At 43.4% G+C, this 25,876-nt stretch overlaps 1 protein-coding gene across 2 annotated transcripts in view; it reads right to left on the minus strand.

The window, feature by feature from the left end:
• The window catches only part of HIPK3 (homeodomain interacting protein kinase 3), a 210,169-nt gene that overhangs the window by 151,583 nt on the left and 32,710 nt on the right, over positions 1 to 25,876 (minus strand). For both annotated transcript variants that reach the window (XM_082269870.1, XM_082269869.1), the window contains exon 2: positions 19,060 to 20,161. In XM_082269870.1, coding sequence (XP_082125996.1) covers positions 19,060 to 20,161 — 1,102 coding nt within the window. The remainder of the gene's footprint in view (positions 1 to 19,059; positions 20,162 to 25,876) is intronic.

Consider the following 25,876-nt stretch of genomic DNA (forward strand, 5'->3'; position numbering starts at 1 on the left):
CGGAAAGTATCCTTTGTATTACATTAAAGTCAATAGTGTTGTGCCACAACCACGAGTCAAACACTAGACTGGCGTTTGCAGTGCATTAGCCCCAATAAAAAATACTGTTTGGCAGCAAAAAAAAGAGGGGGGAATTCAGGAGGTAGAAGGATCATCTCCTGACAGAAGCTGCTTAGCCGCACTCTGAAAAGAGGTCCCCCACAGATCGCTTTGGCTAGTGTGAACCTAGCCTAAAGGGTTACACATGGAGTCTGGTGGTCTGAGTCTCTAGCTAACCTGTTATTTTTTGAGGCTTCAGTAGGTAGATATCACAGCCCACTTTCTACCCATTCTAAAATCTGGGTTTTCCTAGCTGAAATGAGGGTGTCCCCACAGCTCCTGTTCATAATACAGACTAAATCAAAAACGCAACAATATTATTTATATTCATTTTACCTGTGACCAAGGATTTAAAGAGCTATTGCCACCTTGGCCAAAGCAAAGTGGTTTTCTTTTAAGAACCCCCTAATACACCCCCCCCCCCCCAAACTACTTCCTCGTCATCATTAGGTGAAAGTATTTGATCTGGCAATTGGTTATTCAGGCCTAGGCACTTCATTCCTGTGAGGTGGTCACATGCCTCTCCCCGAACCCAGAACTATTTCCTTATGGCTCTCTGGCAGAAGAAAGTGTTGTTGGGAGTGCAGCAAGTTTTGTCCTGACCTGATCGACCTGCCCCAAGGGAGAGACATGAATGCTGCGTTCGTCACAAGATGAAAGGTCTTTTAATTTTCCTTAAGCTTTTTCTTTATTAACCAATTTGATTAAAATGCAGCCAAAACCTAAATACAGGATTCATTCTTTGAGTTATAGCAAAAAGGCAGCATGTACACTAAAAACTGTAACATCTAAAAAGAAAACTAAGATCCCGTTCAGACTGCGGCGACACGACTTGGTGGGGCGACCTGTGAAGCGCGACTTGCGCGGACTTCATATAATTGAAGTCAATGCAGGTCGCCTCCAGGTCGCCCCAAAGTAGTACAGGACCCTTTTTCTAAGTCGGAGCGACTTGTGTCGCTCCTATTAGAACGGCTCCTGTACTATTCAATGGCGAGCGACCCACCGCGACTTGTCAGGCGACCAAGTCGCCTGACAAGTCGCGCTAGTGTGAATGGACCCTAATAGTTTATGTTGTAATTTAGCTTTGTTTTTGTTTTTTAAATACATTTTTATTAGTTTAAGAGCACAGAGGAAGGAAAACACGTTATAAATAAAGTAAAAAAGATAAAATAACAAAATATATAAAAAAAAATATATACATATGAATAAATGAATAATTACTAGGACAAGATATAGATATATATATATATATATATCTCTATATCTATATCTATATCTATATCTATATCTATATCTATATCTATATCTATATCTATATCTATATCTATATCTATATCTATATCTATATCTATATCTATATCTATATCTATATCTATATCTATCTATATCTATATATCTATATCTATCTATATCTATATCTATATATATATATATATATATATATATATATATATATATAGTAAATACAATAAAGGCAAAGTGAACTAACAATCAGGTATAATCTGTATGCAAAGGAATCAGAGGGAGAAGCAGGAGAGAAATATCAAGCCTAGGTCTTTTCAATTGTTTTAAACTTTCTGAATGTGGCATTTCAGTTTTTTACTAGTAAAACACAGTTTGTTTTATACATATAAACATTTAATAAATGACAAAGAAACCCAGAGCACCGCGAGTTAGCTACAGAGACAGCAAAGCTATGCAAATCAGAACATCCCTAGAACCTGCATCTAAGTCCCAGTTCACATATATGCGATGCGGAAACCCTGTGAATTCATTGCAGGTTTCCCCATCGCATTCAACTCACAGGCAGTTCACACTGCCATATGCGAATCGCTGGGGGTGTCAATACAAAGTTAAAGACACCCCCAGATCAGTTCGCATATTGCAGTGCGAACTGTCAGTTCAGACATGAATCGGATCGGATAGGTGTGGACACCCATGCGAGACGATTCTGGCGCGGACCCAAAAAAGGGTCCTGTGCAAGTTGTGTCCGAATGCGATGCAAATTCATCCATGCAATCTGTATGGCTGAAATCGCATCGCACAGACATCGCATGTGATTTGCAGAGCAGTGCGCTGCAAATCACATGCAATGTCTGTCATTGCATAAAGTCAAGTCGGCAGTTCCCACGTTTTAATCCATTCATATTTATTTTAAATTCCACTTAGAGAGATATTTTTTTGTATTCAGTCTCAGAATCCTTTAACCTTTAAAGTCCTCACAATACAGAACAAATATTTTTAACAAAAGAGCTCTACCAAACGGTGGAGCAGAACGTTAAAGGGCTACGCAGCCTTGGTAAATAACCAAAGGATGATACACTTGTACACAAGCCAACAAAACAAGCTACCTTATAGACTGTATCAAGTATCCACTTTGAAGGATACTTCTATTATGATGATGCTATTTTTAATGCATGAATAAATCCTTGTGGCTGCATACAGTTATGCGGATCTGCTCATGCAGGCATTAGATCATCACTTCTGGATGTGTTGCTTACCTCACAAACTCAGATTAACAAGCAATTCCAGTTTAAAATAATTCCCAGTGAGCTGAGTTCAAACATCAACCAGGTCTAAGTTACCAATATCCACTGCTTCAGTGGACAATATTTTGGTTTTAGGCCCCTTTCACTCTTGTGCGACTTTAAAGTCGCACGATTTTACTGCGGTTTTGATGCGACTTTGTTGCCGCGATTTTGACACGATATTTATGCGAGTTTGACTGGCCTTATAATGTCTTTTCCTCAAAACGCATCAAAATCATGCCAAAAGTAGTGCAGGGACAACTTTGAAGTCGGTGCGACTTCAAGTCGCACAGATATGAATGGGGCTCGTTGGAAATAATTTAGAACGACTTGTCATGCGATTTTTCAGTCCCAAATGACAAGTCGTACAAGTGTGAAAGGGGCCTTACCTAAACTCCTGTAGAAACTGAACTAGTGACATAGAGGAGTTCGTTTTTTTGATCAACCAGCAGGTTAAAAAAAAAAAAAAACGGACTCAATTCCCCACATCCACGCAATCGATGTGGATGGGAAAATGGAAAATCCTCCCCGCTGAGCCCTCCTCGCTGTCAGATTACACAAATCAGCATTGCAGGCTATAGTCTGCATCACCAACCAAACAGGGAAAATCCAATAGGGCGGTTGTACAGAAGTCACTCAGTAGATTGAAAAATAAAAAAAAACCACAGTGCCCATACATTGATTGAAGTTCAGCGGGTCCATGCTGAACCAGCTGAACTTCGATCCATGTATGCCCAATTTAATAAATTAAAAGAAAAAAAAAAAAATGTATGCTGCCAGTGACATTGGTAACAGAGCTAGAAAGGCTGTCATGGCCATAATGACAATGGGAGATCTGGCTGGATCCCAAATAGTAGTAAAAACCGAGAAGTTGATTGGTAAAATGGTCAGTCCAACCAAAAGTGATCTCTCCCTGGTAAAATTCCCAAGTCAGTTAATGTAAACCTGGACATTGGGTTTTTCTGCTCGCCTTTGGGTCCAGCACCTCCTGTTAAATTTAATAACTTTAAAAGTGGTGTAAAAAACTCCAAACAACTGAAATATCAACTTTGGGTTGACTGACCCTAAAACAACCATAAGAAAAAAAATGAAGATATTGGCAAAATTGTTTAAGGTGTTACTGAATCCACATCAGTAAAATCAGTCAGTATATGCAGTAAAACATGCATGTTATACTCACTGTGGCACCTGAGGGGTTAATCCTCTGCATTGTGTATAAAGGCTGCGGGATCCTATCTTTTGTGATCTTCCACTGACTCCAACCTATCTTGTGATAGAACAGAGCCTTTGGAGTCAGGCTGCACATGCTCAGTTTGGTGTGTATTGCTAGAGAATTTTTCTTGGGAGAGTGCATGTGATCAGCACAGGGCCAATCAGCACTGTCCAGACAGAGGGTCAGGGGAGAATGAAAACTCATACGATCTTTACTAGGAACTGATACAAGTTACAAGGCTGCTGCATACTGCTAACGAGAAAAGGTGTTTAGCAGTTTATTTACTAAAAGATTGCATTTCCATGTTCTGTGGAAGACCAGATATACTGAATGCAGGTTCTGGGTTAAGTAACCCTTTACAATCTAGGCCAATTCACTTGCTAACTGTTACCATAGTAACCAAACAAAAATGCTTTAAAGAAAAACACCCTGATCCAAACGGTAAAGCCCCAGAATTGGGTGAATCCTGGGGCTTGACTGACCCTATAAACCTTGTCCCTTTCATCATTTAAAGTGGACTACACATGTTAAAATCTAATAGTAGAATATCTGTACCTTCGTCTATAGGCCTCCTTTACACAAGTGATTCATTGCATATAGTGGAAACTATCAGCAAGAATCAGCAGATTACATGTGCATGTGAACAGCTATGGACACTCAGCCTATACAAAGCAATGACAGGCTGAAAGGAGATTTCAGTGTTCATATGTATCCCAAAAACCAGCGATTAGAGACAGATGAGCGACCCTGAACGTAGACCAGAACCTAGAGTCAGGGGTTGGACATCCAGGTAAAAGCTGGGTGCAAATGTTCCCCTTTAGCAAGAATCTCATTTGATTCTAGCTGCCAGAACTTGCTTTACACATATAACTGCCCATGTGAAGGAGGCCTTTGTTCATAAAACTATGAAATGTGATTCCTATATTATTATTATTCATGATTTATATAGCACCAACAGTTTTATGCAGCGCTTTACAATATGAGGGAAGACAATACAGTTACAATACAGGAGGTATCAGAGGGCTTAGCTCATTAGAGCTTACAATCTAGAAGGGAGGGTCAAGTGAAACAAAATGCAATAACTGTGGGTGATGAGCTGATGAAGAAAATGGAAGTACAGTTGTTAGGTGTGGGTAGGATATAGGATAGGCTTCTCTGAAGAGGAGGGTTTTCAGAGATCGTCTAAAAGCTAATAAAGTAGAGATAATCAGACAAATTGGGGTAAGGAGTTCCATAGGATTGGAGAGGCTCTGGAAAAGTCCTGGAGGCGAGCATGGGAGGAGGCGACGAGGGAGCTAGAGAGCAGGAGGTTTTGAGAGGAACGAAGAGAGCGATTAGGTTGATATTTTGAGACTAGGCTGGTGATGTAGCTGGGGCCTGAATTGTGGATGGTTTTGTAAGATGTTGTTAGTATTTTGAATTGAATTTGTTGGGTGAGCGGAAGCCAGTGGAGGGATTGACAGAGAGTAGCAGCAGACACTGAGCGATTGGTAAGATGGATGAGTCTGGCAGCATTCATGATAGATTGAAGGGGGGGATAGCCCATGTAGAGGTAAGCCAATGACGAGATTTGCAGTAGTCGAGGCGTGAGATGACCAGGGGGTGAACTAGGAGCTTTGTTGTGTCATTGGTTAGAAAGGGGTGTATTTTGGAGATGTTGGGGAGGTTGAGGCGGAAAGATTTGAACAGTTATTGGATGTGGGGCTTGAAGGAGAGTTCAGAGTCCAGGACAACACCTAGCACCTTGGCATGCGGGGATGGGCCAATAATTGTGCCATCGATTTTGACAGAGAGATCAGAGAAAGGGGCACGCTGTTGCGGAAGAATTATAAATTCGGTTTTGGATAGCTTGAGGTTGAGGAAGTCAAAAGTGATGACCTACCAAAATAAATAATCCACTCAATTTTGGATCAATAAGACAGACAGGCCTTTCTTTACATAGTTTGTAGAAGATCTAAAGGAGATTGTGCAATCAGACTGGACTGTATGGTCAGGTTAAAGAGTCCCCCTAGGCAGGGTGGCAATTAGGCAGCCAAACCCTTCAAATCCTGATCCAATGGAGACTATGCTTATGCTGTGAAAACAACTATTTGTTGGTGTACCATGCTGGCCATATTTAAATTAGATAATAAATGGTACTTAAAACTTAAACTTTAGTTCTTTAGCAGGTAGAATTAGAATTTCTACGATTTCAGTAGCTCAGAGGTTAATTAGCAGCTTCACTGGCTGCTGTAGGACTCCTAGGTACAAGCCATTTACAGGCACAACAAATTCCGAACATTCCTTTAGACACCACTAATACACAGAAATGCTTCAAGTTCATCTATTACAACACCAGCAGCTCAGATTGCAGGATACATTAGGCAATGGGCTATTTTTTAACTTCCATATTCTGAGTTTTTGCCAAAAGAAACAGTTAAAACGAATGTCTGGCAGTATATCTTTGTAAACTATGATCTTGCAATTGGAACATGTTAAGACTTATGTATATGTAAGCAATAAAAGAATGTATGTTTTTCTCGCTCTATGCACTTTAAGCAAAACATGAACAAAACACAAGGCTTAGATAATATACCAATGATACCAGTGCATATACATTTCCAGTAAATGCTACCATTACTTCCAATAAACATCCAGCGCACTGAATTCTGAGTCTATATCAGGTAGCTACAAGGTTATCCTTATGTTTGGTTCACCCTACTGCAACTTGAAAGACGTGTGACTAATGCCTCGTACTAGGGATGCATCGATTCAATATTAGGATCGGATATCGGCGCCGATACTGCCACAATAGCTGGATCGGGGATCGGTAAAATTAACCGATCCACAGGCTGATCTGGTTTTGCTGAGTCCCGGCTCAGCTGTCCCTTACTTGGTGTAATAGTAGTATGGGATGGGAGCCGCTACTTCCTGTATAGGTCCGGCTCACAGGCGGAGTGATATCAGATGCACTCCGCCGTACACATGATGCAGCGGCTTTGCTCTGTACTGCAGCCGCATGCATATTGTGTAGTTCCAGATCGGTTTCAGTTTCGGTAGATACACAATGCCAGATATCGGTATCGGGACAAGAAAAGTCGGATCGGTGCACCCCTACCTCGTACACACGTTCAGATAATCGGACGACTTATCGTTCACATTTTGTTGCATGATCCTAGTATCGAATTCAACAATGCGTGCTTAGCGTATGATTTTTTTCGTACGATTCTGGAAAAGCTTCCTGGTTGCGTAGCTACGTATCAGATGGTGCAAAAGAAAAACAATGGCAGCCAGGCTCTATCCTGGTTATTTTTGTGTTTCTGATCATGTGCGGTCTTTGTCTATCGATTGTTAACAAACACATACTGTACTGATTAAACGATTGTCGTTTGCTAGGCTATCGTACGACAAAAGTTTTCGTGTTTGTCCCTTCTGATTTTGTTGGATTTTGTTGGACGAAATGTTCACACTAATACGACTTGTCAGGCGACGTGGTCAGCCTGGCAAGTCGTGCACCATCGCGGTCCATTGAGTAGTACAGGATCGGTTCTAATAGGAGCGACACAAGTCGCTCCGACTTAGAAAAAGGGTCCTGTACTATTTCGTGGCGACCTCGGAGCGACTTGCATAGACATTCATTTTATGAAGTCCGTGTAAGACGCGCCGAAGTCGCGATGCATGCGACTTCACAGGTCGCCCCCTAAGTGTGAACGTAGTGGGAACCGGGGGTAAAGTGGTTGTAAACCCCCTCTGTTAGATTGTAAAGTCTTGTTTTTTTTCTATAAAAAAAATAAAAAACATATTATACTTAAGCCCCGTTCACATTGCCGCGACCCGACTTGGGGGGGGGCGACCTCCAAAGAAGCTCCGGACCCTTTTTCTAAGTCGGAGCGACTTGTGTCGCTCCTATTAGAACGGGTCCACAGCTTCCCTATGGAAGGCGACCTACGGCGACCTGTGAGGCGACCAGGTCGCCTCACAGGTCGCCTTAGTGTGAACGGGGACTCACCTGCTCTGTGCAGTTGGTTTTGCACAGAGCAGCCCCAATCCTCCTTTTCTTGGGTCCCTCTTCAGCTCTCCTGGCCCTGCCTCTTGTCGAGTGCCCCCACATCAAGCAGCTTACTATGGGAGCACCCAAGCCGAGCCGCAGCTCCCTGAATCCATGCAGACTTTGATTGACAGCAGCGAGAGCCAATGGCGCCACTGCTGTGTCTATTTTTCTAAAATGGGTCCTGCGTGATACTGAGTCCAGTTTAGGTGCGAATTCAAGTAAAAATTTGCACCTGAATTCCACCTGAACAGTTGAACAAAACCATACCTGACTCCGGACTGCAAACCTCAGCCGGCCATGTGTGAACCCAGCCTAATAAGTTATTCAAACGGCAGCATTGTGTGTGCGCATCTCAGCTCATACAGACATAAATGCAGTGTATGATTATAGGAGTTCAAATGCAGTAAGCAGAATCGTGTGGCAGGAAAATAATTAAAAATACCGCCATGTACATAACGCTTTAACTTACAGATTTATTTTATTTTTTTTTTTTAATTTACAGTTTTTTAATCAAAAAAAAAGTAAAAAAATATTGATTTATAGAAAACCTCTGCAAGGATGGACACCCTACTTTTAGAACCATGCTGAGCAGAAAAGTTCTCGCTCTGACAGACCATGATAAACCAGTTTACCATATAAAATTTACACAGTAAACATCAATCCTAAAAACTTACACTGCACACTAACTCGGGCCCCCAAGTACTGGAACCGCTCACTTTAGACCCTGCTGACCTTGAGCAAACGAACCCACTTAGTAACGTACTTCTGTCTTTTTTCAACTCTACAGTCAGACAGCCTCACCATCTATAGTAGTCAACATGCCTTGGCCAGGCTCAGGGGCCTATTTTAAGCAAAGCTGCTACATTACAGTGATGTGTAGTTCAAAGTGATAGAATAACATTTGTCCATGCAAGGCTGAAGCAAAACCATGATACAGCCAGCAACCACAGAATACGTTTTACTTTAGATTTTATTTTTACTGAAACCATATTAAAAAATCTAGCATATAATAATTTTGTTTTAGAAAATGTAAAACTAGAGACAGGTAAAGCAGATAGTCACCCATAAAGACATCTTTAGCCTTCCTCGTTCCTCTTCCACAATCTTAAAGCATCATGCTGGGATAAAGTTAACTTTTTATCGCCCCCCCAACCTATGCCAAAAGTCTTTTTGCCCCCATTACTTGGTAAAGCCAAAAATGTTTAGCTAAGTAACCCATCTAGTGCAGGGAACCACTAATCCAGCGCTGTGATGGCACTCCAAGATCAGTGGTCCCCTACTGTCCCTCGGTTATGTCTTCTTTTCTATGTTGAAAGGACCCCACCCGCAGCCATCTAATAGGAAGTGTCACACAGGCAGTGACGTGGACACCTGAAGGAAGCGGCTAAGCAGGAAGTAAACAGAGGAGTCGGCTCGGGGCTGCAGCGTCACGTGACTGTGGGTTCATGTAAGTAAAAACAGGCATTTAGATAAGGATTTTTTTTTTTTTTTGTTCCAGTGGTCACATAAAGGGGGATTGGAGGGAGGGGTGGTCAGAGGAGGACATCAATCCCAGAATGGGTCTATATAAAATTGGGTGTTGTTACCTTTTATACTAAGGACCTGGAAGAGACCCTCTATACATCTCTGCACGCTGACTATAATGAAATCCAAGCTAAAACATAGCACACCCAACATGCCACATCCCTATCAATGCAATATCCTATCAAAAAGCAAATTTTGGGTGGGACTTTTGAGGACAACATACTACAAGTATATTAAAACATTTATTTATGCACATGCATTAAAAAAAATATCCATACGATATACGGGTATTTTTTTTAATGTAGTTGAATAAATGTTTTGATATATTTAATTGTAGCATGTTGTGCCGCAAAACTCCCACCAATAATTTGCTTTTCGATTGAGTCTCCATTCACACTGGTACGACTTGTCAGGCGACTTGGTCAGCCTGACAAGTCACGCACCGTCGCGTCCCATAGTGTAGTACAGGCCAGTTCTAATAGGAGCGACACAAGTCGCTCTGACTTAGAAAAAGGGTCCTGTACTACTTCGGGGCGACCTGGAGCGACTTGCATAGACATTCATGTTATGAAGTCCGTGCAAGTCGCCCCGAAGTCGGATCCGACCTAGTGTGAACGGAGTCTTAATATAATGAAAGATGGTGGCACGGAAGAGGAACGGAGGATATCAAAATATCTCCCAGATAACATTCCACTTTAAAGAAGATGTAAATCTGAGCACTAAAATCATACACACAAGCTTCAAACAAAATCACTAAAATCTCATTAAGATGGAAGATGTTAATGGAATTTCAAAAGTAATTTTCGACATCTTTAAATCTGAAGCTTTATTTAAAGCAACACCTGGTGATCCTGCCAAGAACGCCCAAATTTTATGTCATATGGCCTGGGGCACTTAGGTGTGCAGGAGGCCCGACTAGGGTTTTATTACCTGCATACTTGTTCTGGGTCATTGGAACAATATAAAGGTCAGCAAAACAGCCAAGTGAATGGCATTAGTTCAGGTTACCAATGGCAGTGTACGTACCTAGATCGCTCAAGCTTTTTTTTTTTTTTTCATAAGACATGCATATGCCATATGTAGAACCAAAGGACCTTTATACGTGAACTTTGGTTTGCATGAATGCACAATAGAAATTGCAAGACGACAAATCCCTTTAGGCTGGGTTCACATAAAAGCAGGTCCGGTTTTGGTGCGGTATCCATTTAGCAGTTCAGGTGCGAATTTGACACTGAAATTGCACCTGAATCAGACTAAGTAATGAACAGATAAACACATCCATGATGTGCTGGCGAACATGTATCTTACACAGCAGTCCAAAGAAACTTTTTTATTACAAAGGGATCATATCACATCAGGATAAGTGCAACGTTTCGGAGTCACGCAGGACCCCTTCGTCAGGCATGTGATGGCGCGGGAAGCACGCCCCTCCGGAGGGGAAAGGCATAGGAGACCAACAGAAAAGGTGTCATGTTGGTCTCTTATGCCTTCCCCCTCCAGAGCTGCGCGCATCTGGCGTATCTGCACGCCTGACGTCTTGGTTGCCATAACAGCGGCGGCAAAGTCCAGTGAGGTGTTTTTAAGGCAGTGCACGAGCGGCCTATGTGATGCGCCATGATAGGCCCTAGGACATGTCACCTGGCAACAGGGACGCTATGTCCTGCTGCCAGTGAGAGGAGATGGGTGTACATCTGGTGATGTGCCCGATCGGTACATGTTAACCACACATTAATACACCCACTGAGGGGCCACAGAGAACACACAGGTTTATTCTTAAATGATAATTACACTAATCTCAGCTCATACAATTATTTAAATAAAATGGCCATCATGTCATGTGACGCCAGAGAGGGGGGGGGGGGGGGTTTCAATTATTTTGATTGGTGGCATTTTCACATATATTCTCTGTTCACTGTTAACACTTATAGCCGGTTCACACTGAGGCGATCCGACTTTGAGGGGCGACCTGTGAAGTCGCGGTGCACGGCATGCACCGCGACTTCGGAGCGACTTGCAGGGACTTCACATAATGGAAGTCTATGCAAGTCACTCCCGGGTCGCCCCAAAGTAGTACAGGACCCTTTTTCTAAGTCGGAGCGACTTGTGTCGCTCCTATTAGAACGGGTCCTGTACTACTCAATGGCGAGCGACCGAGCGCGACTTGTCGCCTGACAAGTCGCGCTAGTCTGAATGGGCTCTTAACGATGGGGTCCTGCATGACTCAAAAACACTGCACTTATCCTGATGTGATCCCTTTGCAATAAAAAGTTTATTTTGTACTGCTGTGCAAGATCCATGGTGTGCTGGCGAACATGTATGTTTATCTGTGATCGATCCAGTGTTCAGCTGGTGATCTCTGCAGCACCCACAACAGATGTGCCTATACCCAGGAAGGTGTGCGATGGGAATATAAATTATTCTAAAAAACTAACAGGACCCTTAAAAAAACTTGCACTGCAACCAGCCTGCATATATGTGAACCGGCTCCATGGAAAGCTGGTCTGGTTAGCAATGTTATTTGAATCGGATGCGGCTCAAAATGCATCCTTTTGCATGTATGTAAACCGAGCCTTAAAGCGTAACTCCACTTTTGTTGAGAAAAAAAACATTCCCCTCTGGGTAATCTATACACTTTGCAGGGATTTTAACGAACGTTGTTGCAGATTTCTACCTTTTGTTATTCTGAAGAGATCACTGTTTTTTTTCCTCTGTTCTGACTGGGTCTAATGGGAGTTGTTTCATAATTGTCTATCAGCTGTGGCAGCTGCAGAGATCTAATGAGGAAAGCTGCTGGGCCTGCATCCCTTTAGACGTGTTCCTATTGGGAGTATCTCACCAAAAATGACATTTTTGTTGCAGGGGATGCCAGAAATCTGACTTGTATCTTAGGCAGACTTCTGGGAAAATCAGTGAGCCAATCACACAAGCAGGAAATTATGTTTTTGGGGGGCGGTCAGTATACATTCTGTGTACAGAACACCTCCAGGCAGCCATATTGCATTGCATTGCCTTTTCAGAAAAGGACAACAGCTGCAGATTGGAAAGGAAAGGTCATTCTCAATAACATTCAATTACAATATGATTTGTGTCGCATTTGTATACGCTATATTTTTTTTTTTTTTTTTTTTTTTATTTGCTGATTTTATTCCCTCACGAAAGTGGAGTTACCTTTTAACCACTTGCCAACCGCCGCACGACTATTTACTGCGGCGGTCAGCCCCTCAAAGGCAGAGCGACGTAGTACTACGTCGCTAGCATGTGAGGATCTAGAAACACTAGAAACGGGGCTAAAAACTTCTATGTGGTTCCTATAGGTTGCCTAGGAGCAAACAGCCAGTTTCAGGACTTCAGAAAAAAATATATATATTCTTCCACGTACAACAAGAAAAGCTACACAATGTTAGGTACTACCTGTTCAAAATGACTGTGTACCTAAATCCTGAAGTGTATTTTCTACTGCAAAAAACAACAGTCTCTTTTTGCATCACAAACTAATACAGAAGAGCCAAACAGGATTTGTCACGCCACTGAATTCTTCAAAAGTCTAATATCATCCTAATATGTAAATAAGTCAAAGGAAGGAAGAAACGCTCTCTGCACTGTGCTGGTCTTCGGTTACATAACTGCGTGTGCAGCTAGGACTCTCCACCACCACAATTGGAGAACTGACAGGTATGTGCTGGGGAAGTGTACAGGTGTGACGTCATGGAAGGTTTTCCAAACATCTGTTCAGTTTTCTAGTTGTCAACCGGAGAAAAACAACATTCCTTTTTGACCATGGATTAGAAAATCTGAAGGTTCAGGGTACAGGCGGTCCCCGGGTTACGAACAAGATAGGGACTGTAAGGTTTGTTCTTAAGTCAAATTTATTTGGAAGTCGGAACAGGTACATTTTTTAAGTGTAGCTCCAGCCAAAATAAAAAATTTTAAGTTTTTTGGATAGCATAGGGAAGGGTTAACACTAGTGATCGACCAATATTGTTTTTTTAATGCTGATATCGATATTTTGGTCATCGGATATCGGTATCGGCCGATATTTTCGGACAAGTTAAAAAAAAAAAAAATTCCTAAAAGGTACTCCTTGTGGAGGAATCTGGGGGTCTAAAAGACCCCAAACCCCTCCTCTGCACTGAAAAAAATTCAAAAAAACGCCAAGTTTGGCTGTTTTGAATGTTTTTTTAGTTTGGCGCCGAGTACCCGGAAGTGATGTCATGATATCACTTCCAGGTTTTTTACATGGAGACTGGCGCATGCGCACTTGCGGCAGGGATACCGGCTTTCACGGGGACACATCTTCATGCTACACCGGGTCTTCTCTTCGGCGGCGGCAGCGGTGGAGGTAGGATGCCCGGGTCTCCGGGGTGGGACGGGAGACCCAGGAGAGCCGTGGAAGGCAGCGGGAGGGGGGGGGGGGACGTCCCCTCCCGCTCCTTGTAATGACAGCCGATCAGCTTCTCAGCTGCATCAGTTGTCCCGGTACCGGGGTGATGTCTCTAGCTGCAGGCATCACCCCAGGACAAGCACTTTCCCTAAATATCGGCAATATTGGTAACCTTAGGGACCGATTCGGATATATCAGGGAAAGTGCATATTGGCCCCCGATATATCGGTGTTGCTGATAATCAGTCGATCTTTAGTTAACACCCCTGTACCATTTGTTTTTCTGTCTGTACCCCTGTTCAGAAGATTCCACCTCACTTTCTGACCCTGTGACAATTGGATTTTGAATATTATGGGTTGTTGTGGAAACATCGATTAGTGATAAAGCTTCAGTGGAGACACCTTCCCATGATAATTCTTACAGGAATGAATTTCCCTTCCTAGGGGGGAGATTTCTCCTCACTTCCTGTTGTCTTCCTCCGTTTGTAAGTAGGAGTCGTTTGGAAGTCGGATGATTGTAACCCGGGTACCAACTGTACAACATTTTTGAAATTTCTTATCTGAATGAACAACGCTTTTTTTTAAGGGTTATGGAGCAGAGAAAGGAAGAGGCAGCATTTGAGCGGGTCTTCTCTTCGGCGGCCATGCAGGTAGGATGTCCGGGTCTCCCGGTGGGACAGTAGACCCGGACGAGCTGCGGAAGGTGGCGGGACCGGGGAGACGTCCCCTCCCGAGTGGCTACTCAGCCGCATTGGTTGTCATTACAAGACAGCCGACAGTCCGCCATGGACTCCGGTACCGGAGTGATGCCTCTAGCTGCAGGCATCACTCCGGTACAAGCACTTTCCCGAAATATCGGCAATACCGGTAAACGCAGGGGCCGATTCCGATATATTGGGGAAAGTGCATATCGGCCCCCTGATATATCGGCATTGCCGATAATCGGTCGATCCCTAGTTCATATAGATGTATTAAATGTGTTTTTAGTTGGGGCCACGTTTTTAAGTGTTGTAAAATAGGAAAACTGCTGCTAGCTGCAGAAGACTACAGACATCACTCTACTGATCTAGAAACATAAATGGTTTTCAAGACAACCATATGAAGATTATGGTGTGTCACGGTCCTAGTAATAAATTACTCAAACACTGAAAAGCGACTGTGACTAAGCCTTGGATAGGAAGCATAAGCCATAATACAGTGAGGCAGAATTTGTTATTTTCAGCAATGGATTACAGAATTGGTTATTTATGGAAATTATCTCTTGATTCTCAGCACTTTGCAACCATGATTCACTTGAGTTAAAGCTCATCTCTAGACAAGCAGCTAAATATACCAATTGATTAGTTAAATGGGAGATTTTTATCTGACTTGTAATGCTGTGCAGACATAACTGCAGACCTCTGCCACACAAAACAATCCCAACAGGGCTAAGTATTGTCTGAATTTCAAGGTTTGGGGTTATATTAAGCCCTCAGCACACATTTTCTTTCCCCCTAATGTACTTAAATTTAAATTTCCCACCCACGTGCCCACCTACCTCCCTCCAACAGCTCTGGATTACAATCAAATGCTCCAGTTAAATATACTATCCTCCATAACTGTGCAATAACATCCAAAGACTTGAAGAAGAAACACAGGGTGACTAGGAGATAAGGATCTCCCACCCATAAAAGTGAACCTTAGAGGATGTAGAGTTATCACATAAAGATGAACACACCATAGAATAATAATCTACATAAAACAATACATTTTATTAAGTACAAATTGATAAAACGATACATCATAAAAAACATCACATCACCAGCCAGCATCAAGTGGATCAGGTGGTCCATAATTGGTTCTGAGGTCTGTCCTTGCCTGCCGCATATGATCGAATGATTGTCTAGGTTTTCACTATTGGACATTGGTGAGCATAATGGGTTCTTAGTTAACCTACATGTGTGATACGATTCTGTATATACACATTGACTTATCTTTTTTTCTTGCTTTTCAAGTTCTTACTAATACCATGGCCAATATGAAGGGTCTCTGAGGAAGCACTATATGAACAAGTTTGTTCCTGGAAACGCGTTGCCCTCCTGACAGTATTCCCCAACAACCATCAATTGTACTAGATGGTATAGCAAGCTCTTGGAGATGCTGTGGGGTAAATTGCTGTGATGTGATGGTTTTCAGGATGTACCTTTTTATCAATTTGTACTAAATACAATTTTTTGTTTTATGTAGATTATTATTCTATGGTGTGTTCCATCTTTATGTGATAACTCTACATCCTCTAAAGTCCACTTTCATGGGTGGGAGATTTATATGTCCTAGTCACCCTGTGTTTATTCTTCATGGTTAATTCTAGGATGTGGATGTTATCTCTGGAATCAATACATTTTATATATCCAAAGACTTAAAGCGGAGTTCCGCCTCCATTAAAAAAATTAAATGTCAGCAGCTACAAATACTGTAGCTGCTGACTTTTAAATAGTAGAACTTACCTGTCCAGGGAGCCTGCGATTTGGGCACCCGAAGCAGATGTATCGGCTCTCGTTTGCCGCCGCCATCCAGAGTAAGGGAACCCGGCAGTGACGCCTTCCGGCTTCACTGCTGGTTCCCTACTGTGCATGTGCTAAGTGGCGTAGGAAAAAGGAGGGGGCCGAACTTCCGAGAGACAACTGTCTCCCAGGAAGTGGGGAGGGGTACCTGTCAAAAACAGGTACCGTTCCCCCCTCCCCCTTGAAAGGTGCCTGATGGGGCACCAGAGGAGGGAGGAAGCTGATCAGTGGAGTTCCACTTTTGAGTGAAACTCCGCTTTAACTTAGGCCATACAGGCACAGTCCATTATAGTCTATTGGAAGTTACTGCACAGGCAGCGCCCAGATGTACACACCGCGGGGGGAGGGGGAGGCTGTCCCCATTAGAGAGAGGTGAGAGGACACTTGGGAGAGCTATCAGAAAGTTTAGATAGGTATGGACCGCACTTTTCATCTGAACTTGTCCTTTAAAAGGAAAAACAATTTTGGTAGCATCTAGAACACATAATGGACAAAACGCCTTGTGTAACAGTAAGAGGACGTTTTCCCCTCTATAGAAAGGACTCCATTACAGCTCTTTAAGGATTTACACAACGGTGACTACTAGTTGCTGCTATGCTGGGAATTCAGGAAATCACTCTTCTCTTCCAGCGGTCTTATGATCAGCTGATAATGAAGACTTCCTCTATGTAAACCATAGTTGTTACGGAAGACACTCTGGAATGGACACATCAAGAACAAAACTACATAAATAGATCTAATCAGGGACCTACCTATCCATTTCCCAAAATAAATTTAAAGCACTTTGCTGATAAAAGAACAGCTGCAACCAAGGTATTTAAAAAGTTTTTAACTGAATAGTCTGGGGGACCTGTATAGCAGAGCCAGCCATAGACAGTTTGAATCTTGGCAGGGTTAGCAGGAACCAGCTGAGATCCGAACCATCTATTGGCAGGATGGTTGCACCCAAGTTGATCGATCATCATTGGGTATGAATTTTCTGCCAGAACCTGGTAAACTGGCCAAGATTTCAAGCATGTATGGGCAAGCTGATTGTACTGAAGTTAAATCGATCAACTTGGGTACAACCAGCCTGTCAGATTTTTCATGCGAGTATTGCCAGTGGCTACTGTGTGCTCTCCTGGCAGGAACAGCTCCGCCCCCAGGAGAATACAATAGCTTCACGGGAGGGATTCCCCCATCAACACTGACTATGTTGATGGGGGAATTTAGGGATTTCACTAGTGCTGCAACGATGCGTCAACGTAATCGATTATGTCGACAACAGAAATACGTTGACATGCGTGAAAGGCGTCGACGCGTCACACGCCCCTCTGCTCGCATTGCCGGCCGGGCTGCTGCATTGATTGGGGCCGCTGCAGGCTGCACTGCCCCCTGGCCCCCGCTGCGCTCCAGTCCAGAGTGTCCGTCTCTTCTACGTCAGCCGATGTGAGCGGCATGACGTCACGGGGCGGCTGCGCCCGCGCGGCGGTGCATCAACTGAGCTGACTCTCTGTGGCTGCAGACTGCCGCCGACGCCGATGACCCCTCCCACTGTCCCACACAGACGAGACGTCACGCGCCACTCCAGCAGCAGCATGTGATCACAGGTGAGCCTGGGGGGTCTGCACTGGGGGCTAAGTGGTCTGTACTAGGTGGGAGGGCTTACTGAGGGGTCTGTACTGGAAGGGGGGCTTACTGAGGGGGTCTGTATTGAGAGGGGGGCTTACTGAGGGGGTCTGTACTGAGAGGGGGGCTTACTGAGGGGGTCTGTACTGAGAGGGGGGCTTACTGAGGGGTCTGTACTGGGAGGGGGCTTACTGAGGGGTCTGTACTGAGAGGGGGGCTTACTGAGGGGTCTGTACTGAGAGGGGGGCTTACTGAAGGGTCTGTACTGAGAGGGGGGCTTACTGAGGGCTCTGTACTGGAAGGGGGGCTTACTGAGGGGTCTGTACTGGAAGGGGGGCTTACTGAGGGGTCTGTACTGGAAGGGGGCTTACTGAGGGGTCTTTACTGGAAGGGGGGCTTACTGAGGGGTCTTTACTGGAAGGGGGGCTTACTGAGGGGTATGTACTGGAAGGGGGGCTTACTGAGGGGTCTGTACTTTTTGTTATTCAAAGGATTAATTAGCTAATCAAAAAAAGAACACTCAATTAAGCAAAAAAAATAAAATAAAAATAATCGTTAGATTAGTCGACTAATCGGAAAAATAATCGCTAGATTAGTTGACAGACAAAATAATCATTAGTTGCAGCCCTAGATTGCACCCTCTATGGCCGGCTTTAGAGCTTCTTCAGATAGCAGATTAGTAGCATGGGCATTCACCTCCAAACAGCATGTAAGCAGCCCAAAGTGCACCAGGCAGGAGAAGGAACACAGATCCCAACGCAGAGCTTCTTGGTGGCTACACCTTATAAATATATATACACGAGCATAAACACGAGAGTGCAATAAAAATATATTGTAGGGCTAGACTTAGAAAAATGTACGGCAGAGCAGTCATTAAAAAATCACCTTTTGATGCTAGCTCTGATAAACCATAGGTTTTAAATGTCAACATATTGAGTTCCTAAGCCCAAACATATTCAGTCTATAATATACAAATGTCATTTTTACATTTCAAGATAAAAAAAGCTAGATGGAAAACTGTGTTTTGATAAAAAATAAAGATCAAAAATGATCAACCCGTAAGGAAAATGAGTCAGTAACTGTGGCATTTAAGTATGTACAGAGTAAACTAGATATTACATGGGCAATTCTTACCTGTAGTAGCGAGACTGTAAATATGTTGAGCAGACAGTCTTTGATATATGGCTAGCAGAGCCAAAGTCGATTACTTTCACCCTGTACGGCTGTCTTACAGGATCCACCAGCATGATGTTTTCGGGTTTGAGGTCAGCGTGAATTAAACCAAGACTTTTCAGCTTTTTCAGTGCAGTAGCCACCTGCTGTAGGATGGCCCGTATAACTTTCAAGGGCAGGGGGCTGAATTTGTTTTGCTTTAAGAAGTCATATAAGTTCTGTTCCAACATCTCAAAAACCAAGCAGGTGTGGTTCCGATGCTGGAAACACTCGTACGCACGCACAAAGTTAAACTCATCCGCATTCTCATTGCTCAGCCTGGCAAGGATGCCCACCTCTATCTGCCCTTGGCGTGCATAAGAAGGATGGTTTTTTAAAATCTTGACTGCCACAACTTCATTTGTCCCCCTTTTCCAGCACTTGACTACCTGTCCAAAGGTTCCTCTACCCAAAAAATCAAGAACTTCATAAGTATTTTTAACCGAGCACAACACCTCATGCTGTACCAACTGATAGTCTCCATCCACGTTAGCTACGTTCGGTTTAGATGCTCCTGTGGTTGCCACAACAGTTACAGGGTTTGCTGCATTGCCTGGCAGCATAGCAGGCAGCACAGACAACTCGTCAACAATTTGCATGGTGCCACCTTGGTTTTCCAAATCTTCACTCTTACGCTTCAATCCACATCGCTGCTGTGTCTCCAGCAAATCTGATGCACAATCCGGTGATCCAACTATGGGTGCCTCTTTCGGATCTGGCTGCGCCCGCGCTGCTGGGTCCCCCGGAGCACCTGTGTTGGATTTTAATGCGACTGTGCTGGTCTGGGAAGCCGCAGTCTGCTGGCGAGGTCTGTCAAAGTGATTTTTTGTCTGCAAAGGAGCCCTACTCTTGTTGTTTGGATGTGCAAATCCAAGGTTTCTAGCATTCAGGTCGGTGCGTGGATAGCTCCTCTTGCTGTACACACAACTGCTTGGTTCAACTTTCAGTTTCTTCACACTACAAAAGGCACTTGACTGAGTTTGATAAACATATGGTGGGTATACCAAAACTTGTGAGGCCATACCTGAAAATACAGTAACAAGACATATATTAGTATTGCAAACATTCACTCAGCATGATCATAATTTTTTTCAATACACGGTAGTAGCAGCCTGAACAGGATTACCCAGACTTTCCTTTGGCTAGCCAGGGACTTAAGTTCTTATGATTCAACCCAAGGCACCAGGTCGACTGGGGAGATACAAAAGCTCTATTCTGGGTGTTCCATCATACCCTAACCTGAGGTCTACACCAAATGACATGCCTGGAACATTTCCAAAAATGGAGCTTCACAGGGGGCATCCATATAAGACTAGCCTAAGAGCCCAAACTGCAATCAGCCCCACTTAATATAAACTGACTACTTAATGCTATAAGCTACAGCTGTCTCCTAATGGACAGATATGGGAACTTACAAACTACACCATCCAGCTTACTAACCAGCTATACGGCAAAACAAACCCAAACCTTGCATGCGCTGTTATATTCATTTTCATTATCACCACAACAAGCCCTAAAAGTGCCACCTTTATGCTATGAGACCTGTCCCTGAGAGTACCTCGAGATTGTGCATAATTTTAACGGGTGCCTTGATGGAATAAGGTTGGGAAACACTGCTTTAAAGTGTTGCTATGGTATATTATATACACACACACACACATACATACATATATATACACGCACACACACAAACAAAACAGGCAGAGCCAGAGTTAAAGCGGTTGTAAACCCGAAAACAAAAAAAAAAAAAAATAAATAAAAACCTGCAAGACAAAGGCACAATAAGCTAGTATGCATTGCATACTAGCTCATTATGTATTACTTACCTTAGAACGAAGCCCCGACACGGACCCCCGGACATCGCTGCGGGCGCTGCCATGATCCCTCTGCGTCTCTTCCGAGTTCGGTGGCTCCGGCGCTGTGATTGGCCGGAGCCGCGATGACATCAATCCCGCGCATGCGCGTGGGAGTGATTTTCCGGCAAGCTCCCGGCAAGGAAAACTGAAGGTCCCCCCGGACCTTCAGAGCGCATGCGTCGCTCGCGTGAGCGGCTAAATGCACTGCAAATATCTCCTAAACCGTGCCGGTTTAGGATATATTAATTGTACCTACAGGTAAGCCTTATTATAGGCTTACCTGTAGGTAAAAGTGTCAAAAAGCGGGATACTACCGCTTTAAAGTCAAGCCTAATCCTAACACGAAGCCTAAATCTGACCCCACCCCCTTCTATATCCTATTCTATCTACCCTGTGAAAGGAAGCGGTCTATACTTACCTATTCTGAGCATGATCCGGTCACATGATCTCTGCAGCGGCCAGCTTCAGTGAAGAGGAGAGAGTGCCAAAAATGGCTTCAGTGCCTAGACACAGATGACACCCATAGACTTTGTACATGGCAATCGTTGCCGGCTGTCCCTCCTCCCTACTGAAATTGACAGCTGATCATGTAACCACTCTGATCACGCTCAAAACAGGTAAGTATACACATGGTCCTTTCACAGGGTATATATAGAATAGGATTTAGTAGGTGGGTGGGAGCAGATTTAAGCTTAGTTAGGAATAGCCTGGGCAAATAGCTAAGTGATGGATACAATAAGTAGCCGGTAGCAGAATCTTATCAGTCCATTATATCACAGTTATTGCACATGAGTAGAAGTTTTGTCATGTTTGTCACAGTGTTTGTACAAGTCAGGACAACGTGCGCACACTGAAAGTTACACTGTAACCAGAGCAAAACCAACAGTTTCCTCTAGCTAGCAGAATATTTTCCACCATACTTCACAGAACTGATGCGGAGAAATATTAACCGTGACTTTCCTGGAAGCAACACTGCATTTGTTATGCAAGCTCAGCCAGGAAACATGTGACAGCACCTCGGGCTTTCATACTTCAAGCTCCACTAAAGCACTTTTTTGCCTGTAATAAATTGGCACACAATTAGATACTTGATTTTACAAAACAGCCTGAAAATGCACTTTCAAAACCAACTTATCCCTTCCACTTTCCTTACCTACAATTTGAATACAAGAGACAGTTTTAATCCTGCCCATGCAATGCTTGCCTGTCCTAAACAATCCCTCCTCTTAAGGGATCCACTGGAGTCCAACTGAGGTAGGTACTTCCAGACGCCGAACACTGCCAACAGGTCTATAAACACAAACCTTCCATTCAACTCAACATTCTTGTTAATGGTGGAAACTTACTGTAATACAGGGCAAAGCTATGCATTTGGCATCTATGGATAAAACCAAATTCAAACAGCCATCGTCCTACAAAATGTACCCGATAACAAAGTCTTCATAAAAACTTCAAACCCACTGCTGGCAAAACACCTTATCAGTATGCACAGACACACGTCTGCTTGATAATAATAGCACTTACAGCACAGAAGACAGAGCCCTTACATACAAGAGCTAAATATAGCTTTGCATAGAGGGTTGATAAATATACAAAATGCTAATAAGGTGATAGTCACAACATTATAAATAAATTAATACAGAAAACAGCAGCTGATACATAAGGTGTCCTTGGTAATGCAAATAAGCGTAGTTTTTAGAGAATAGGTTATTTTCAAACCCATTTTTCATTTACAAATGCTATATCTATCTATCTATATATACACACTATAATAACAAAAGTATTGGGACGCCTGCCTTTACACGCACATGAACTTTAATGGCATCCCAGTCTTAGTCCGTAGGGTTCAATATTGAGTTGGCCCAACCTTTGCAGCTATAACAGCTTCAACTCTTCTGGGAAGGCTGTCCACAAGGTTTAGGAGTGTGTCTATGGGAATGTTTGACCATTCTTCCAGAAGCGCATTTGTGAGGTCAGGCACTGATGCTGGATGACTAGGCCTGGCTCACAATCTCCACTCTAATTCATCCCAAAGGTAATCTATCAGGTTGAGGTCAGGACTCTGTGCAGGCCAATCAAGTTCCTCCACCCAAAACTCACTCATCCAGGTCTTTATGGACCTTGCTTTGTGCATTGGTCCAAATTATTTGGTGGAGGGGGGATTATGGTATGGGGTTATTTTATAGGGGTTGGGCTTGGCCCTTTAGTTCCAGTGAAGGGAACTCTTAAGGCATCAACATACCGAGACATTTTGGACAATTTCATGCTCCCAACTTTGTGGAACAGTTTAGGGATGGCCCCTTCCTGTTCCAACATGACTGCACACCAGAGCACAAAGCAAGGTCCATAAAGACATGGATGAACGAGTTTGGGGTGGAGGAACTTGACTGACCTGCACAGAGTCCCAACCTCAACCCGATAGAACACCTTTGGGATTAGAGTGGAGACTGTGAGCCAGGCCTTCTCAGCCAACATCAGTGCCTGACCTCACAAATGCGCTTCTGGAAGAATGGTAAAACATTCCCATAGACACACTCCTAAACCTTGTGGACAGCCTTCCCAGAAGAATTGAAGCTGCTATAGCTGAAAAGGTTGGGCCAACTCAATATTGAACCCTACGGACCAAGACTGGGATGCCATTAAAGTTCAGGAATGTGTAAAGGCAAGCGTCCCAATACTTTTGGTAATATAGTGTGTGTATATATATATATACTATCCATCTATCTCCCTCTCTATATATATATTATATATATTGAATTTGACTATCATTGAAGGTTTACTTGTGGCGAATCAATTACTGTAATTTGTAAAAATATGCGCCTGGAAGATTCCCTTGCAGTGAATGCCAGATTTCACTGCTTTATAAATTTGTCCATTGGACCTCCTTTCCTAGATCAGAACAGCAAAATGAGAGACAGTATCCCCTACTAGGAAAAATGTTAGTAACTGGGACAGACCAGGAAAAAGAAAAACACCGGGGTTGAGCTTTAATATAGAATTCATGAGCCAGAAGACAATTTCAACTGCCAAGAAGTTATCCTCCATTGACCGGTAAAACAGTTAAAAAATAAGATCCCTGCTTTACATTTTTTAGGCATTCTTGTCCTGATTTGCTCTCGGGATTTGTTCAACCCAACTCAATGCCTGCTTTGAGCAACTCAACATGAGCTGTAAATAATTTTTGATTTACACTAACATGCCTCTCAACTGTAATGGAACCAGTCATACTGTGATTAGCAATCACTGTGCAAGGTACGCTTCTTAAATACTGGTTTGTGCACAGATTTGTATCATAAATGAATGCTGACCTACTTATCCATAACTGTGCTAACCTTCATATTCTTCAGGAGCTAATAGAGTGATGTGATCATTTAACCAGGTCAAGAATTTTCGGTGCCATCCAATTTTGAAGTGGGCCTATCAATAATTATACAAGCCTGCGTAAATAAATTCTTCACATATCGCAATGTCCAGCAAAAGTATATATTAAAATAGTGTACACAGTTTATGTTTATAAGCAGCAGTCCCTGGGTTCTAGTCAAGAGGTTGAGCCCACTACCATAATGAAAGGCCAAGGTACTCCAGAGATCGTTCTTGCAAATGTCCCAACAAGTCATAGTGTATGGCGCAGTAACGGGTGGGGTTGAGCTGTGTACAAAGCAAAGGCACATGACGTACAATAATCGCATCATCAATGGGTCAGTATCTTAACAACTTGAAAAAAAAAAAAAGAGAAAAAAATGTTATTTAGCAAGGAACATACCTTCCACATTAAAGGCAGAAGGTTTTTTTTTTTTAACCTTCATGCATTCTATGTACGAATGTTAAAAACCTTCTCTGTGCAGCAGAGCCCCATGTTCATCCAGCGATGTGCACGAGAGCCTTTGCCCTCCAGGGACTCTCCCTCCCTATTGGATGAGGCAGCAGCGGGGGCGCCATTGGCTCCCACTCCAGTTAAAGTCAGTGAGCCAATGAGGGGCCAGGGCCAAGCTGCTTGCTCTGGGGATGCTTGGCAGGAGGGAGGGGCCAGGAGCTCCAACAGGGGACCCAAGGAGGAGAGGATCAGGGCTGCTCTGTGCAAAACCATACATAAATATCACACAAGTGTAACGTTTGTTATTTTTACATAGTTAGGCTTCTTTCACATGGTCCGCCTCCATAGGCGGATGCGTGCTGCTCAGCGGGGGATCAATACACAGATCCCCCGCTGAGCAGGTAGGTGACAGCTCTCTCTCTGCTCTGTGTGCAGAGAAGGAGGTGTCAGAGTCCCATGAATCTCTATGGGGGAATGGGATGAGAGAGCGGATCACCTGTCTGCTATCATCTGATCACCTGGACGGATGGAAAATAGGGTTCCCATCCGTCCGGATTTCACAGGCAGGATCGGATGTGGATGGTAGCGGACATGTCTCCACTGACATCCGCTGCCCCATAGGGGTGCATGAGGGATCCGATCAGATCCGCCTAAAAAACTGACAGGCGGATCTGATCGGATCGCTCGTGTGAAAGGATCCTTACATAGTTAGTCAGGTTGAAAAAAAGACACAAGTTTATCTAATTTAACCAATTTATAAAATTTAAAAAAAAAAAAAAAAAAACCTTTAATATCACTGATTATTATGCTACAAAAATGAGCGTGTGCTGTAAATTGCTTCCAGCATTGTTCCGGTTTCTTTTTGCTGGAGGCTGCCATTTTTCTGAATCCCAGAGCACCTGAGCAGCAGTAAATCTTTTGGCTGTCAGGCGATTGGCCTCTACATTTTCGGCACAGTGCTGAAAAATAGACAGCGACTGAGCAGGTGTAGAGAGTGTGTGACTGGATTAGCAAGTATATGCGCTTATTTTTGTTTATATATGATCCCCACTGACATCAGCCCCGCTCT

This window comes from Pelophylax lessonae (genome assembly GCF_965119305.1).
Source record: "Pelophylax lessonae genome assembly, chromosome: 10".
In the NCBI taxonomy this organism is placed as follows: Eukaryota; Metazoa; Chordata; class Amphibia; order Anura; family Ranidae; genus Pelophylax; species Pelophylax lessonae.